General features: G+C 39.3%; 1 protein-coding gene across 9 annotated transcripts in view; it reads left to right on the top strand.

The window, feature by feature from the left end:
- NEBL (nebulette) overlaps positions 1-17,089 on the top strand; it is a 131,444-nt gene that overhangs the window by 85,521 nt on the left and 28,834 nt on the right. For 7 of the 9 annotated variants that reach the window (XM_081931579.1, XM_081931577.1, XM_081931578.1 and 4 more), the window contains exons 5-9: positions 523-627; positions 2,707-2,817; positions 8,012-8,122; positions 14,584-14,685; positions 15,727-15,828. The exons of the other annotated variants lie outside the window; for them this stretch is intronic. In XM_081931579.1, the coding sequence (XP_081787705.1) occupies positions 523-627; positions 2,707-2,817; positions 8,012-8,122; positions 14,584-14,685; positions 15,727-15,828 (531 nt within the window). The remainder of the gene's footprint in view (positions 1-522; positions 628-2,706; positions 2,818-8,011; positions 8,123-14,583; positions 14,686-15,726; positions 15,829-17,089) is intronic. 9 annotated transcript variants of the gene reach the window in all.

The raw sequence follows: 17,089 nt of genomic DNA, 5'->3' as shown, positions 1-17,089 counted from the left end.
CAAGATTTTACCCAGTATATTCTCTGTGTGATGGGTCTGCCACCCTTGCTGAAGAGAGGAGGGGAAAGTCTATATAAGGCTGCTTCCCCTGGGTCTCACAGCCATTTTGTTTGAGAGGTTTCGGCACACCCACCCTCGGGTTAGAGCCTTCACTGAGCAATTTTGGGCCGGAAATGAATTTTACTCTCTCAACCTGATAAGCACTTGTTGGGGCTTTTCCCACCTTTCTTCAATGAAATTCATAGGTGGAAGAACATTGTATGAGGGTGGAAATGGCATTGGTCAGGATCAACATAGTATAGGGGCCCCCCATAAAGGACTTGAGGGGGAGGATTGACCACAGCAAACCCAAGTGTGGGTTCGGTATCTGCTTGGTTGGAATCTGCACCCTGGCCCCCCAGTGAGACCATGCTTGCTTGTCTTGCACTACAGCAAGGTTCAACACTGGCCGACAGTTTATACATGCACACGCTAATATATTATTTTCTGCTTCTCCTTTCCAATCCTATTCTTCATTTACAGGTCCATTATAAAGGAGCATATGAAAAATCTAAAGGCCAGTGCATATTTGTTCCTGACACCCCTCAGCTAAAGCATGTGAAAAACATCTCTGCCTTTATTTCTGAGGTAAGGCACAGAATATTTGGGAAATTGTTTGGCAATATGTACAGTCCTAGAGTGGCAATATTTACAGTTCCAGCACTTCCACCCACTCCTAACTCAGACAGCAAGCTCTAGAAGGATACTATGCTTGATGGTATCCAAAGCCACTGAGGAGAATTGACAGGGGTACATATTCCTACTTCTCTCCTGACAGAGGTCATCATACAGGGCAGTTTCCTCCAAGAGTGCCTGGATCTGGTCTGCAACCACCCGCTCAAGAACCTTGCCCCCAAAGGGGAGATTGGCAACTGGCCTGCAGAGTGTGGCCTGCCACTTGCATTGGACTGATCACATGTTGGGACAGACTCATGGTGTCATGGTAGCCGAGAAGTCCTGAGCCACCCCAGAGCCAATTGCCTTGGCATGGATGTTGAAGTCCCCCAGAACGGGCAGTTTGGGGGTCCTCAACACTGCTTCTGAGACCAGCTCTGTCAGCTCAGGTAGGGAGACTGCTGGGCAGTGAAGTGGGAGGTAAAAGAGCAGAATCCCTAATCTGTCCTGATTGCTTTGTGTCGGGAACACACATTCTAGATCCCTCTCAACTGGACAGAGAGCCTTGACAAAGCAATGGCATTTCTATGAGCCACAGCAACTCCCCCCCTGTCCCTCATGCTGCATTGACTATACAGGTGGACATAGCCTGTGCCACCCTACTCATCCGCCCAGGTCTCAGAGATACAGACCAGATCGGCCCCCTCATCCACAATCAGATCATGCATGAGGAAGATCTTATTCAGAGTTGACTTGGCATTCAACAGCAGCAGCTGCAGACCCAAGGGCTGGCTGATAGGACAATCACAGCGCCCCAGGTTGGAGGAGGGGCTGGCACATGGCACTGTCACTAACTGCTTATCTGGCCTGCCCCACCTACCACACCATGCCTCCCCTTACCCAGAATTACTGAGACTGCCCCCTCTCCTGCCAGGCACATGGATCAGTGTCGACAAAAGTTTATTCCATAATAAAGTAGTTAGTCTTTAATTGCTACAACAGACTAACATGGCTGTTCCTCTGGAAATTGTCACTTTTATAGGACTCTTAATTCAAAAACACATTAGTGTAAATTGATATTGCATGATTTCAAGTAACATGCTAGAATTATTTTAGAATCCAAGTTTGGCCGAAAAATGGAATTGTTAGATTGTGTAAGAGAGTAATCTGTAAAATGGATACAAAATTAGCAATTCTAATTTATTTAACATGTTATTGATGTACCAAGTATAAATCTGTTGGGCGCTAGCTCATAATACTTAGGTGCTTTGATCTATTTATAGATACTCAATATGTGTGTCATTCTGTATTTTTATGTGTATATTCTTTGGGTCTTACTGATTCCAGATGCAAGTCAAACACTTCAACATTATTTGATTTGGAAATGCAAGAAATATTTATGGACTATAGTGAACACACACACACGGCAAAATTCAGCAATATTCAGGGCAGAGTGTGTGGTTTTGCATAAAGGTTTTACATCAAAATATGTTCCCGACTTTGTGCATGTTTGAGAATTCTGAATGGCTGTGAAATAAATGCCTTCACCTACATCCTCCTACATTCCCCTTTTTATTTATTTTAAAAATATGTTTATTTAATATAGCAAAAACAAGGATAACAAAACTCTGGTGGACAACATGGGGCTTACACATGTAGGATATATCACATAGAGTTCTTCAGTTGGGTTGGTCTGTAGAGGGTCAGTAAAGAGAAACGAAGCAGGGTTGGTGAGTGGAGGCTGTCATGGAAGTTGGAAAACAAAAGGGAGCCTCTCCAGGGGAGCAGATACGGTTTAAAAATATATATTATTACATTAACTTTTTCAAGTGGGTCTGCCACAAATTCTGTGAAGATAACTGCTTACCATAGACAAAAACTTTTAATGCTGCAATCAGAATCTCAACGAGATGTCTATAAAGATTTGTCACCAGAGATGGGCAAAATCTGTTTTTATATCCAGTTGTCAAAAGGCATAATGTTGAACCTTTCGTCCTAAATGTCTTTTTAATCTGTTTGAAATAATTGCTGCATTATTTCTCTTCCTTCTAGGCACAATACAAAGCAGGTGCAAAGAAAGACCTCTCCAACTCAATCTATCAGCAGATGCCAGCCACAATTGACAGCGTGTTCGCAAAAGAAGTTACGCAGCTTCAGAGCAAAGTAATTTTTATAAAAAAATAAGTATACTGTATATTTAAGCAGCCTGATCCATTTCCTGCTGGTACACATGCCTATGCACATGGAGGAAAGCACCCCCCCCCACTTTAGGGTACTTGTTGGGGCCTTCTGCCTCCACTTGTTAGCTGTCAGTCATTCTATCCATTCCTTTCCATGCCTCCCATAAACGTGTCTAGAAGTCCTTCTCCTCCCCAGAGTCCCAGTGTACAAGTTACTCTATGATCCACCCTGGAGTGTTCTGTCTGCAGCAATTTTAGTAACTGGTAAGACTGGCTAGTACTCCCACTTCAGGAATTCTCTGAACAGCCTCTACCAGCAGTTCTGTGACAATGGTAAAATGACATAGGACACAACATAGAACTTAGTGGCACCCATTGCACCCATACCACAGGGTGGAGTAAACATTTCCCAGCACCACTTTCTGGGTTCTTCCACTCAGATGGGAACAAAACCATTGCAGTTTGACTCTTCCAGTTCCCAATCCAGACAGAAGACCCAGAAGGTCCACCATGATCAATGGTATTGGAAGCTGATCTAGGAGAATCAGCAAGGTTACACATTCCTGACTATCTCCTGGTATAGAGTTTAAGTCAGCCAGGGTGAGCAAGGCAGTTTCTGCCTCAAACCTGCTTCATAAGCCAGATCAAAGTGTTTCTGGACAATTAATGTTTGAAGCTAGGCTGCCACTCCACACATTTGAGCACCTAACCCAGAAAAGGGAAATTATACAGTTTGTTTGGGTTCAAAGATACGTTTTTCAGATGAGCCATCTCACTGCTGTCTCATTTGAGGCGCCAAAAAGGAACAACCATACTCTTTTTTTAAATATAAACAAGACTTTTCATACTCATTCCTTATTATATGTATGTTATTCAGGAAGAGTGACCTTAAAAATCTCAATCTAGAATAAATTGTTTTAAGAAAGGCAGCTATGATTTTTGCAAGGGAGAAAAACATTCGCTCTTAGCGATACTGCTTGAAATCTGAAGACATTCAAAAAATAGACTTTGATTTGTACACTTTAAGTATCCACAAGCAGGCGGAAACAGGAAATTGCAATCACGGTTGTGAGAAACAGATGTATAATAAACAGCTTATAACAATCTTGATCAGCACAGTAACAGGTAAATCTGTAATCAATACAGTCTCTTAAAATTGCTGGTTGCAAAGAGTTAAGAGTTTAAGTGAGCTTTCTATTGTGATAGCAGTAAATTACAGAATGTTTTTAAATAACATACTTAGTTTGATTTATAAATGAGATTAACATAATTTATCTGGCTGTCAATGCATTTCTTTTCTGGCCCTGTTCCAAAACAGCATAGCATACAGTTTTACATAGTACACCCCCCCCGCTTCAGTGATACAACAGAACAGATACAATAAAAAACTGACTATAAGATTAAAATAAAGTTTGTTAGCGCAGCTCTGTCTTGTTGATGTTCCTCGTATAAAACATATTCCTAAATAATTAAATAATGAAACTGCTATTAAAACATTTATTCTGAAACACACATCCTTTTTTTTTAAAGGACATACATAATATATATTAGATGCAGCATGAAAATTAAAACCTGCAGACACATTTATTTCCCATTTGTAACATAAATCACTGCTTTCTGCTGCAAAAGCCAGGGAAAGTGGAATAATTTCCTCTTGTCGGGTTTCCCAAAAACTATGCCTGCAAGGAAAATGAGAGATGGTGGTTTTACAGCAGAGCTGAGATTTGTCCCTTCCCAAACCACCCTCATCTAGACTCGCATCTTCCAAAAGTGCAGTGTTCGTGCACAGACAAGTTTGACATATGCTGGAGGGAATAAAATGATAATATTTATATTCTGCTCCCTCTTGCTTTTCTTGCCTTTCCTCTATATTTATTGTGGCTCCAGTGTCCTCCATGACTTACAGTGCTGTCACAGAAGATGGAAAGAACATCTCAGTGCCTAATTTGATGTTTGTTTGTTTTTAAAAAATGTTGCTTGTGACCAAGAGCCGGGGCAGGGCAAGCCACGACCTTCATACACACTGCCCAGACTTGTACCCAAGGGGGGTTACTTTGGTGCTGCTAACATAGCTGTTTGACTTCACCCCTGGAGATGCACTCCATTGCCTCTCAAGTCAGATGGTTGCCAGCAACAACAACCAACAATAGTACAGAGAAGTACCTCTTTTAAAGTGCACTTTGAAGGAGGATAAAACAACTTATGAATCTCCGCAATTTGCCTTGTTATTTGGCCAGTGTGCATACCCATTAGCTATACCTTCAAGTTTGGCAACATCTGCAAATTTGATGATCACCTCACCCCATTTCCTTTACCCAAGTCTTTTATTAAGAAGTTAACACAGCACCGGGCCCAGGACAGAACCCTGCTGCAGCCTACTTGCGACATTTCTCCAGGAACGATTGAGAAATACAATTTTGGTATGGCCTGCCAACTAACTACAAATCTTCCCAAGAGTCTAGCTAGCATTTTAGCGGCTTAGTCACTACTCACTTGACCCTAATAGACTATGTGGAAAGAGAAAAGCAGAGAGCCAAAAACAGATTGCTGAGAGAAAGCAGAAGACCTTCTCCCTATAAAAATAATTAGGAAGAGAAAAGGTAATCAGCTGTAGCAAAACAGCAGAGAGGTCAAGGAGGATGAGGATATGTACGGGATCATCGAATGTGGCACTGAAGAGATTAATCAGCAATTAGCCTAACTAGCATTACTGTTTATTCATTAGAAGAAGTAAACAAATTTCTGAGCACCAAAATAGCTGTGAGAGGATTCTAGCTGACTTGCATATGAAAAAGAGATTTTGCAAACCAACATTTCTTCCTTCAAGAGGATTACTGGGCACTCATTTTCTATGTTTTTTTTTTGCCCTGTTATGTCTGTATACTGTCAAAACAGTATCAGAACAAATAACATCATATTTTGGAGCATTGTGATATGGTAGTTAACAGATAGTTAGGTCCTTTGTTTTTCTGGAAAACAAGGAAACGGATTTCCAGGTTTCCTGCTCTCCTCAAAAGTATTTTAAAAATATCACAATGAAAGACAAACTGCTTGAAATAAATGAATGAGGAAATGATGGGGGAAAAACCAGGACAAAGGTTTTGATTCACATACATTCCATCACTTTGACAGAAAATTCCAAGGCTTGATCCTTATCGGGGAAACAAAATGACCCAAGGAAAATAGAAAATTAGAGCATGTCAACAGACTGTTCAATTTTCTTCTTTATAGCTAACATTTTTTCAAGCTCTTGGCAAATATGCTTGAAGTAATGTTTCTGAAAATGATGAATTGTGGAAATCCTACGTTCTACGTTCAAGACTGAAGAAAGAGTGGTGGTAAAGCTGTGTAATCCATTTTTGGAATAAACAGAACTTTCAACTTTCTGGAATATGTATTAAATATTATGGCATACCAACTAATTAAAAGCACATATTCACATCTATAAATGTTGGCTCAGTAAATCTGATTGGACACAATTTACATTCAGTTTGGATTCAAAATGAGATTGGGGTGAATCTGAACAACTTTATGAAGTTCTTGAGCTATGTGCTAAATTAAAGTTCAGGAATAAGATCCTATTAAAGCTCATTCCTTGGCAATATCGTAAGTTCTGTTTGCAATTTCTCAATAGTATTGTTTATCTTGCTGCACCCATCCATGAAATTCTTTACAGTGTCCTTGGCCAAGTCTGAAATTAATTATGTGGACCCAGCAGTTTTGATATCAAAACTGTGGGACTCTTACGGATGTGCATTATTTTGAAAATAAACACCTACTGCCTTTGCTGTAAGGAGATTTTAAAAAGTCAATATTTAAAATGATGGTCCTCAGAATCTCACATTTGTTTGTTCAGGCATTATCTTTGTGTAGTGAAGTGAGAAATCAGACCCTCCTTTTACTGATCTGCTGTAAACTTGCTTGCTTTAATCTGCATTGATCTTTACCAGTTGCAAACCCTTCTTTGGCTAATATGTTTTCAAATCTTCTTGCAATCTTTGCTATTAGGTTACACACCACTTGAGTGCCTGTATTCCAAGAGCTCCTTATAAAATGCCTGTTGATTGAGGACCGTATTGCCAAGAATAGAAACCTAGTTGGTTTGAATCCAAAGCTTCCCTTTTTCCAACAGAAGGAAGAAAACTTTGGCTCTAACCTGGTGTGGTGTTTTTGTGCCTACACACTCACACACTCACAAACACACCATTTCAGTTAACTGTATCTGATATCTCTTATATGCAGCCAGTTCTATGAAAGATATATAAAGGTAAAGGTAAAGGGACCCATGACCATTGGGTCCAGTCGCGGACGACTCTGGGGTTGCGGCACTCATCTCGCTTTATTTGCCGAGGGAGCTGGCGTACAGCTTCCAGGTCATGTGACCAGCATGACTAAGCAGCTTCTGGCGAACCAGAGCAGCGCACAGAAACGCTGTTTACCTTCCCACCGGAGCGGTGCCTATTTATCTACTTGCACTTTGACATGCTTTTGAACTGCTAGGTTGGCAGGAGCAGGGATCGAGCAACGGGAGCTCACCCTGTTGCGGGGTTTCTTGGTTTGAAGTTTTTGTTTGTGGTTTCTATCCTGCCTTAAGGATACAAATGCTTCCAATGGTGACTTCTAAGTAAAAGCAAAGGGCAGTACCCAAACATAAAAAACTAATCAGGATCCTTCCCACAGGGTAGCTGGCTTGAATGTATCCCAACAGTTTATTCTGGTATTTCAGTTAAATTGCTTTTTGCCTTGCTTTTCATTTTTTCAATGCAAAATTAAATATTCTAGTTTTGATCTCTTTTATTCAGTGAGTACCAGTCAGCTTGGTTCAATGGACAGGATATTGGGTGTGGACTTGGGTTTAAATGTCTACTTTTATCTATAAGCATGCAGTCTTTGACTACATCACTCTGTTGCACATTTTGATACCTAATTGTAAAATGTAGATTATAGTTTGCTTCTTCACAAATTGTCGAGGCAAATGAGCACTTCAGCATTATGAGATATTTTGATAATAGAGAGAGAGAGAGAGACGGAGGGAGTCTGGTTCTTTGCATCTTCATAGTTTAGGTTTATGTAAAGGCATGACAGGAAAAAATAAAAATGGTGTAAGAAAAGAAACTCTGATTGACCTTCCTTCATATCTTGCATGATACATATCATATAAAATGTACCATTTACAGGTCCTCTACAAGCAAAAACATGATGCTGAAAAGGGTACATCAAGTTATGCGCATATGAAGGAGCCTCCAGATGTTAAGCATGCCATGGAAGTCAGTAAACACCAAAGTAATGTGAGTATTCTCTGCTATTAATTTGTGATGCTCCTATGTTTGAAATGAAATGTAGCTTTGATATTTTGGAGAAATCATGGTTTGAGAATTTAATCATACAACGATTTAAGGGAAATATTTGCTAGTTATAGAAAATGCTTTGTATGAAAACCGTGAGTGAGATCCAACCTAGTGCAAGTGCGCATTCATTAGTGGAGCAGGGCCCCTCTTTTCTCCTCCGGTACAGATATTGGGGATACACAGGAATAGGAATCATGGAAGAAAGGATGAGAGATTTGCTCATTCCACTTGAGACTCCACACCACGCCTCATCATCACATTCAGGATTCAAAGGGATCACCTGTGATCGCTGGTACTATGTGAGGCTGCGTCCCCTGACTTAAGAGAGAAATGGGAGAGGGGCAGAGAGGCTAATGAGGGAGGGAGGGAGACAAGGAGATTGGAATAGACCAGGGGTCAGCAAACTTTTTCAGCAGGGGGCCAGTCCACTGTCCCTCAGACCTTGGGTGTGGGGGCCCCGGACTATATTTTGAAGAAGAAAAAAGGAAAGAATTCCTATGCCCCACAATTAACCCAGAGATGCATTTTAAATAAAAAGACACATTCTACTCATGTAAAAAACATGCTGATTCCTGGACCGTCCATGGGCTGGATTGAGAAGGTGATTGGGCTGGCTCCGGCTCCCAGGCCTTAGTTTGCCTACCCATGGAATTGACACAAGCAGTTTATTTGTGTGTTGTGGGTGGTTTTTTGTGAACGTGTTTGTTCTTTTAGCAAGATGCAGGGAGTGAGAGGGATGGAAAGACTGTGAGTAACATTCAGTTCACAGGGCTTCATGGCGACCGAGGGGAAGACTGGAGAAAACGAAAACAATGTCTCAGGACAAACTGCAAGTGGCTGCACACAAAGGGTGGCACTGGGAAAGGAAAACAGAAAAAGAAAGGGTAAAAGTTTTGAAGGAATTAGAAGTAGGGGAAAAAAGGCCTGAGGAAAGAAGGGAGTTTGAGATGAACATAACAACTTTGATGAAGGCAGGAAAGCGAACTGGATTCTGGGAGCTGCCTACTTCCCTCAGGTTGTCTTTCATTCTTTTGACCACTGATGATCTTTAACCAGCAGCACAGAACTACCTTTCAGATAGGAATAAATGATTCTGCGCCAACCTTATGAGGGAAAAAGCGAGACTGATGTAGAAACAGGTCCCCAAATTGTGAAAACAAAATTATCACCTTCTTAATACATGTTAGAACTCCATACAACATTTTGACTATACCTATACTACACTAGAAATGGCTTGTGAAATAGTGTGGCTTTGGTTGTTTGCCATGTGGCATTAAGGGGAAATGGTTCTTTAGATCATAGTGGGCTTTGTTACACAAAAGAAATCTCCAAATTTAAGAATGTTTATTCAACCCCAATATAAAATCAGAACAAAATGAAAGGCAATCATGATATCTGCTTTTGCACTTAACAAAACAGAAAGTATGCTGAATATTTACAGCTATGTGACAGGCATCAGTATTAACAGATTATTTCCAAAAAGAATTTTACAGCTTTTCCAGTTCCATAGCTCTGTCATGCATTGGGAAACAGGTATACCAATTTATACCTATTGTTTTCCATTTACTTCGTTCATTTACTTACTTGGTTAATTTTCTTACTCTTGAAGAGTTGACTTAATGTTTAAATTTGGGATTTCTAGTTTTGTAAAAATAAAGTTATTTGTGATTCACATGAGGCTGCATGTTCATATCTGAATATTAAAGTTTGTCATTGGAATGTAAAAAAATTAAGCATCCACCCTCCTGGAGTGTAATTTTTTTGCTTTAATGAGCTTCGTTTTAAAGATTAAACCTATTGTAGACATATTGTAGACAGGCCAAAACCTTTCTTATCTACCAACAGAGTGTTATGTGTCAGTATAGGAGCAGAATGCTTATTTACCTACAGTGCTCTAATTAATTCCAACCTTTACACATAGAGTTTACAATTAATAGGATTAGGGCGAGTTTAAGATTATTTGCTCAGACTTATACTTAAGTGTGTGAAATGGGAAATTTCCTTTTACAGATGCAGACTGTCATCTTCTAAAAATATCATTGCACTCCCAGTTTGAAATCGTCTAGTGCGTCATGACTTCATGCCACCTTGAACAGAATTCACGCTGAGCTTCACAGTCGGCTGAAGTTGTATAATAGGAAAATAAATACTGTCAAATTTCCCAGGCTTATAACTTAGGGGATGGACATTTTAATGATATCAACATCTATAGCAAGCAAAATGATCCCCCAAATTATGGCAATTACATTTCTGACCCCCAAGAAATATAGTTACAAAATTATTTTAGTTGGTATGCTATGTTTATCTGAAAGCTTGTTCCGCAATATGTGATTAGTTTTCTGGTTGTAGAATATTAAGTTTGTCACCTTATACTCATCTAGAAGCATATCCCACTGAACTCAATGAATCTCACTCCTAAATAGATATGCATAGGATTGTGTTGCAAATGTTGTGGCAGGATCTAGGGATCTGGTTAGCTAACCTCATATCCTCAAAAGGGCTTCCCTTATGTTTCATCAGTAGATGGCAAACCATCACTCAGGACTCAGCTGTATAGCTACAAATATAACATTTTAAGTGCATTATACAAATATGACACTAGATGGCGATGGTGAGCTAATGGCAAATTCAATATATTTTTTTAAAAAACATTTTTTTAAAAAGCATTTTCACAGCATTTTAAAATATATGTCTAGATTCCACCTGAAATTATTTTCAAAGGCATTCTTAAAACTATGGCATTCAGATTATGGAAGTGAAGAACAATTGTGCCACTCTTAGGGACTTTAGGCAATGTGAGAAGCAGGGGGGTGGAACCTGTAGCCCTCCTGATGTTGTTGAACTTTGCTTTGCCACATGATCAGGAATGCATTCTAGCAATATCTGGAGGACAACATATTGCCTAGAACAGGGGTGGCCAATGTGTCTTGCATTTTCACATTTGAGCATCTCCAGATAGGTAAAATAGGACAAGGGAAGGGATGAGGAAGAAGTAATAATAATAATAATTTTTATTTATACCACGCCCTCCCCAGCCAGGGCTGGGCTCAGGGTGGCTAACAAGCAATAATAAAAACAAGTTGAATGATTACAACTTAAAAACAAGATTAAAATACAACATTAAAATATTGAAACATTAAACTATTAAAATGCAGCCTCATCACAGGAGGAGAAAGGAAAAAGAAAGAGGGGGAGGGAATCAAATTGGCTCCAAGCCAAAGGCCAGGGCCAACTCTGTCTTACAGGCCCTGCGGAAAGAAATCAGATCCTGCAGGGCCCTGGTCTCATGAGGCAGAGCGTTCCACCAGGCCGGACCCAGTGTTGAAAAGGCCCTGGCTCTGGTTGAAGCCAATCTAACTTCCTTAGGGCCCGGGACCACTAGAGTGTTGCTATTTATGGACCTTGAGGCTCTCCGTGGGGCATACCGGGAGAGGCGGTCCCGTAGGACGTAGGAAGGACCTTGTTTGGGTTCATGGTGGAACTGTTACTGATACTGCCTATCAAAACAGATACAGATAGGTAGCCGTGTTGGTCTGCCATAGTCAAAACAAAAAAAATTCCTTCCAGTAGCACCTTAAAGACCAACTAAGTTAGTTCTTGGTATGAGCTTTCGTGTGCATGGTATCTGAAGAAGTGTGCATGCACACGAAAGCTCATACCAAGAACTAACTTAGTTGGTCTTTAAGGTGCTACTGGAAGGAATTATCAAAACAGATGTGATGTTGGCTGCATTTTATTTAGATGCTTAGAAAGTTGATGTGAGTTTTAACTCTATTGTTGTTTTAACTTTTCAGATGTCTTTTCCATTTTTCTTAGTGATTTCATCTTGTTTGTAAACAGCTTTGAGTTTTTTGTGTGTGTTTTGTTTTACAATCAAGGGCTGCATATATTTTTTTGAAATAAATAAATGAAAAAAAATTACTAGAGCAGAATGGCAGCAATATATCCACCACCAGTTTATAGACTAAATAGGAGACAGGCTTACTCGGTAATAAGATCAGGGCTGTGCATACTGGTGAAATACAACGGGAACCTTAACTAGAAATGAAAAACCTTAGTCTTACCCTTCTATGTATTTATTTACTATTTGCAGTTATTGATTGCTTATTCACTAGGTCCCCTAGTCCATCACAGCTATATGTCACTATGAAGAATCTCTTGCTGTTTCAGTGCCATTTCCCCCTCTAATTTTTTAGAAGTGATTGCAGCCAATCAGGGATCATGTAGTTACGTGTGATGTCCCTGGACCATGTAGCCAGTGCCACTGAAGGCAAATGGAGCTGCATTGCCCTCATACAGAATGGGTGTTAACAGGAAGGACTGCTTCTGCAATGTGCTCCCTGTCTTGTAGGACCTTACTGTGAGACAAGTGATGGCAGGCAATGGGAATTTCAGGGATCCTTGGCCTAGTTGCCTTAGCAAGAGGCACATGTTTAGTTTCTTGACACCTGCCTCCCCATCAGGTGTGCAGGCACCTTGCGCAAAATCATGAGAAGGAATGGCAAGTTTCACAGTAGGCTGCAGCGTTTGTGAACAGCACATATTTGTCTTGGCATGGGCCTAGTCGCGATAATTCACAGACTGGGAAATGTGTAGCCTTCTGCAGCCTATGTTCTGCTGCTACATAACATTAGTAATATCAATGGGGTATGGCAACATACAAACTATATATTGCAGACATTTGCAAAATGTTTGATGTCTCTGTCTCACTCCAACATAAATATATCTTTGACTGGGTGCCAGAAGAGTAATAATTTATGAGAGGAAAAGTATTGCGCTAGACCTTACATCAAACTTGATTGGTGAAATAACTGTCTGATTTTTCTACTGTCTCCTCACTGTGAAATTAACCACACTTCCTTATTTCATTTACTATGTGACTGTCACTTGGGAACAATAAGGTACAAAATTGCTGCAGCGTTCGCCGCAAGATTCTGTGCATTTTTCTCTGTGTCTGAGCTGACAGTTCAGTCCTTGCTGCTGTTTTGAGCGCATATGCTGGGCTTTAATTTGCAATTTACATGGATGATGGGGTCCTTTTCAGAAACCTGTTCCTGCTGCCTTTATGGTATTCACTTCACCTCATGTGGTCATTAGGGTGAACAGCATATAATTAGCTAAATCTATGTAATGCTCTGAATTGCAAGAACCTGGATGCACTTCTGGTTTTATTCATTAAAAAAATGTTTCCAATGTTTTGCATGACAGTGGTGAATAAGATGAGTTAATTTTTTACAAAGAATACTAGGAAATTATTTTAGCAGCTTCACTTAGACCTTTTTTTTTGTAAAAAGTAATGTATTAAATGAAAACATCATCAAGCGACTAACATACAGAAGCAGTCAGATTTTTTTTAAAAAATCTGTTTGTCTATCTACTTATTTAATGTATGTTCCACCCTTCCTCCTAAAGGAGTCCTGGGTTCATAGCGGTCAACTTTCCCCTCTTCTGGTGAGGAATCCTATTTGGAATAAGGGAATTTCCCTTAAAAAAGGAAAATGTTGAGCTATGCCTGGGTGGCAAACATATCAGTGATTAAAACAATACAATTAAGTACATGTAAAAAACAATTTCACATATATCTAAAATAATAAAGGTGTTAAAGCGATATGGACAGAAGCTGAAAATTTATGTTGATTTAATATTTTGGGTAGACTATTTGTTATAAAATTGTGATTTGGTTTTTTTTATTCATAATAAATACATCCACTAATATGGTACTTCCAATGTTCCTGTTGGCATGAAAGTTTAGAATTTGAAGGCAAAGTAATTTGCTCTTCAGATAAGGAAGAGATATTAGGAAAGGAATTGGGAGTGGGAGAAGCTTGTTGCCCTTATGTCCTGCTTACGGGCTTCACAGATTCAGCTTGTAGCCTGCCTCCATCAACATTTGGTGGGGTACATTCTGGAAGAGCTGAAGTTTCCAAGATCCCTTTAAAGGCCACTCCATGCAGAGTTTGTAATAGTAATCTAGTGTGGATGTGACTAACAGGATTGAATGACTGTTACTAGATCAAACCTGATCAGCTTTTGTTACAGGACAATATTTAGCCCCAACCTGTAAAACCCAACCAGCTTTGTGTCTGCAAGGCAAGATAATCTTCAGATATCAATTAGATACGTTTGGGAAAACAAATGAAAAATAAAAGAGTTCCCCTCATAATACACATTGCATAATATACATGCCGATATACTAGCATTTCCATTTTGGTCTTTGAAATAGGACTGAGTTTCTCATTTTGTTTATGATATAGGCTGTTATTAGGTTTTATTTTGCCTTTATCCTGGCAATCTACCAGGTGATGTTTGCTAAATATATAGGACAGCTAATATGTTAACATTGCTACATTTATAGCTGACCTGCTAAGCCATAGATAATTAATGAGTCTTTTATTTTACAGGTTTCATATAAAAAAGATCTCCAGGACACTCACAGATATACTGAAGTTTCAAATCGACCAGACATAATGATGGCAACCCAGTTAACAAAGATAATAAGCAACGTATGAAATTAAACTTATTTGTAATTTATAGAAAATGTTGATAACTTAAAATTTATTTTTATTATGGACAGAGCTACTAAAGTTGTTCAAAGTTAAGATAAATTCTAGATTGCATTCAGACCAATAACCTAAGTACCCCAAAGGGGGCAATTTTCAGTAAATGTTCCTTTCCCCCTCTTCTTATGTGCATAAACATGAGAAAATTTCCATCTAGCACTCACTATTATCAGCAGCCACGCTTTCTAAAAACCCTTAACCTGCTGCCTCAACTTTTCTAGCATTCATCACTCCACTCAATTTTAAGCTTCCCCCAGTTCCTTTCTTCCAAAATTTTGGATTGGCCAATTAAAGAATGCCACCATGCAGCCTCAAATATCCATCTGTTTTTCATTCTTGAAGTACCAAAGTTGCATCCAAAGGTTTAAAGGATAGATTCTCTGTCTGCAGTTCTAGCATATAAGGTATCCTGTCTATCAGTCTCTGACCTTTCCCCCTTCCATGCTTCCTTGACCTGCACACCTGTTGGTGGGTTCACTCTCCTATAGAATTTCATGCAGACTCCCCTTCCCACCCCCGGTATGCAGACTTCCACTATATTTAACTCATTGCAGTCTTTATTGACTTTAATAGGATTGTATTTCTGTAATTTAGAGTGGAATCTGACCTATTATATTTTTTAAAAAAGGCAGCCACCTGCATTTTCAGTTCAGCTTTGCTGGAAATTGCAAATCCCCCAAAATAACCGGGAATCAGCATTTCTTATGTTTAAGCTCAACCCTTGATCAAACTGGAGGATTTTTAAAAAATGCTGCATATTGTTTCTCAAATAAAATAAATGGTATATTTGTTGAATCAGGAGAAGCCTGGGAATTGCTGATTAGAGTGTTAGCGAAAGTGGTGTCAACAAAGGTCACCAAAGATACTTGCTATACTGTTTCTTTTGAGACTTACATTTCCCCTGACAAAACTGAAAGGGTGGGGGGAACTCTCAAAATAAAATTATGCCTGGCGTGTACATACTTTTCTTTTTATTACTTGAAGGCTGAATATGCGAAAGGAAGGCGAGAAATGAGTAAGGAACCAACTGTCCTCGGAAGACCAGACTTCAACCATGCAAAAGAGGTTTCCAAATATTTAAGCCAAGTAAGATTTTCTTAGCTTTCAGACAATGACTCAATTGAGATATCTGATTCCCAGGAGTGCAATCAAATGCTTCACTTTTCTAATTGCAAACTTTCTATAATTGCATGAAAACTTCAAGATAAGGTTTCCACAACTCTTTCCCATAGAATTGCTGTAATTGGTATGCATTTAATATTTTGAGAGATCTATAGCTGAAAGCCCACAAGTGGATGAGGAAACTTGCCTTCGGTCACAGTTAGTTTGGTGGTAGGATTAATACATTTTGATGTGACTGGCCAAATATATAGTCATCGGGCCTGGACTGTGGTGTTTGATTTTTGTTTCAAAGTCTTTTGAAAGTGGAGGTGTTCTTTTGCCACACAAAAGCATGTTTTATAAAAAATAAATACATAATTTCAGTCCATTCAGAGAGCAAACCACATGAACTCGGTGGAGCCATAAGACAGAGTGGCATTATGGCATTCTGCTTGATGTCAAGGTGTCACTAAATTCTAAGACAGGATTGCAATTGATGCAAATGAATGTCACAGAGCCCTGGAAAACAGCAGTTTCCCCCCTCGTTGCATCTCTGCAGTCCTCGTGTTTTCTTTGGATCATGGATAGTTCATATATGTAGGGAATTCTAGGGACAAAGAGGAGCCAAGTGATCTGTCAAGGCATACTGGTGTATTAAGAAGAGAATAGTGTTTTTAAGTGGCGATTTTAAGCCACTAGTTTTTCACACAAAAAAGAAACAAACCATCCTTCCTGGTCCTATTTTCCACCCAAAGAACATTTTATGGGAACATGATTGGGACGTAAAAATATAGCTATGGTACATCTGCTACTTAAAAAAAAAAAGGAGTTAATTAGGCCATGTGGAACAAAATTAAGATCTGCTTTATGATACCTGTAAGCTAAATCATATAATTAAAATATCATTTACTTTAATCATACATGCTGGTCGAAAGCAGCTAGGTTATATATTTCCTCTTTCTTTTTAGAGCCCCAGTAATAAGGTTTTGCGTGAATAATCCCATTATCTTATTAAAGAATTTGCTCTTTGTTAATAATCCTTTAAAATACTAATTTATATCTTACACTCAATCAGTGTGGTATTAATTATTTGAGGGGTAACTATTAGAGCTTGGATCATGTGTTAAGGTATTGTATTACTGTAGAAAATGCAGGGGATTTTTGCCACATTTGGCCCAGGACATTTCATGCAAGAACAGCTACACTGAGAGGCATCTATTGCAGGACCCCAAGTAATGTTGTGTTG

The sequence above is a fragment of the Podarcis melisellensis genome (genome assembly GCF_964234715.1).
Source record: "Podarcis melisellensis genome assembly, chromosome: 12".
Taxonomy (NCBI): Eukaryota; Metazoa; Chordata; class Lepidosauria; order Squamata; family Lacertidae; genus Podarcis; species Podarcis melisellensis.
This window is presented reverse-complemented; position numbering and strand designations above follow the sequence as displayed.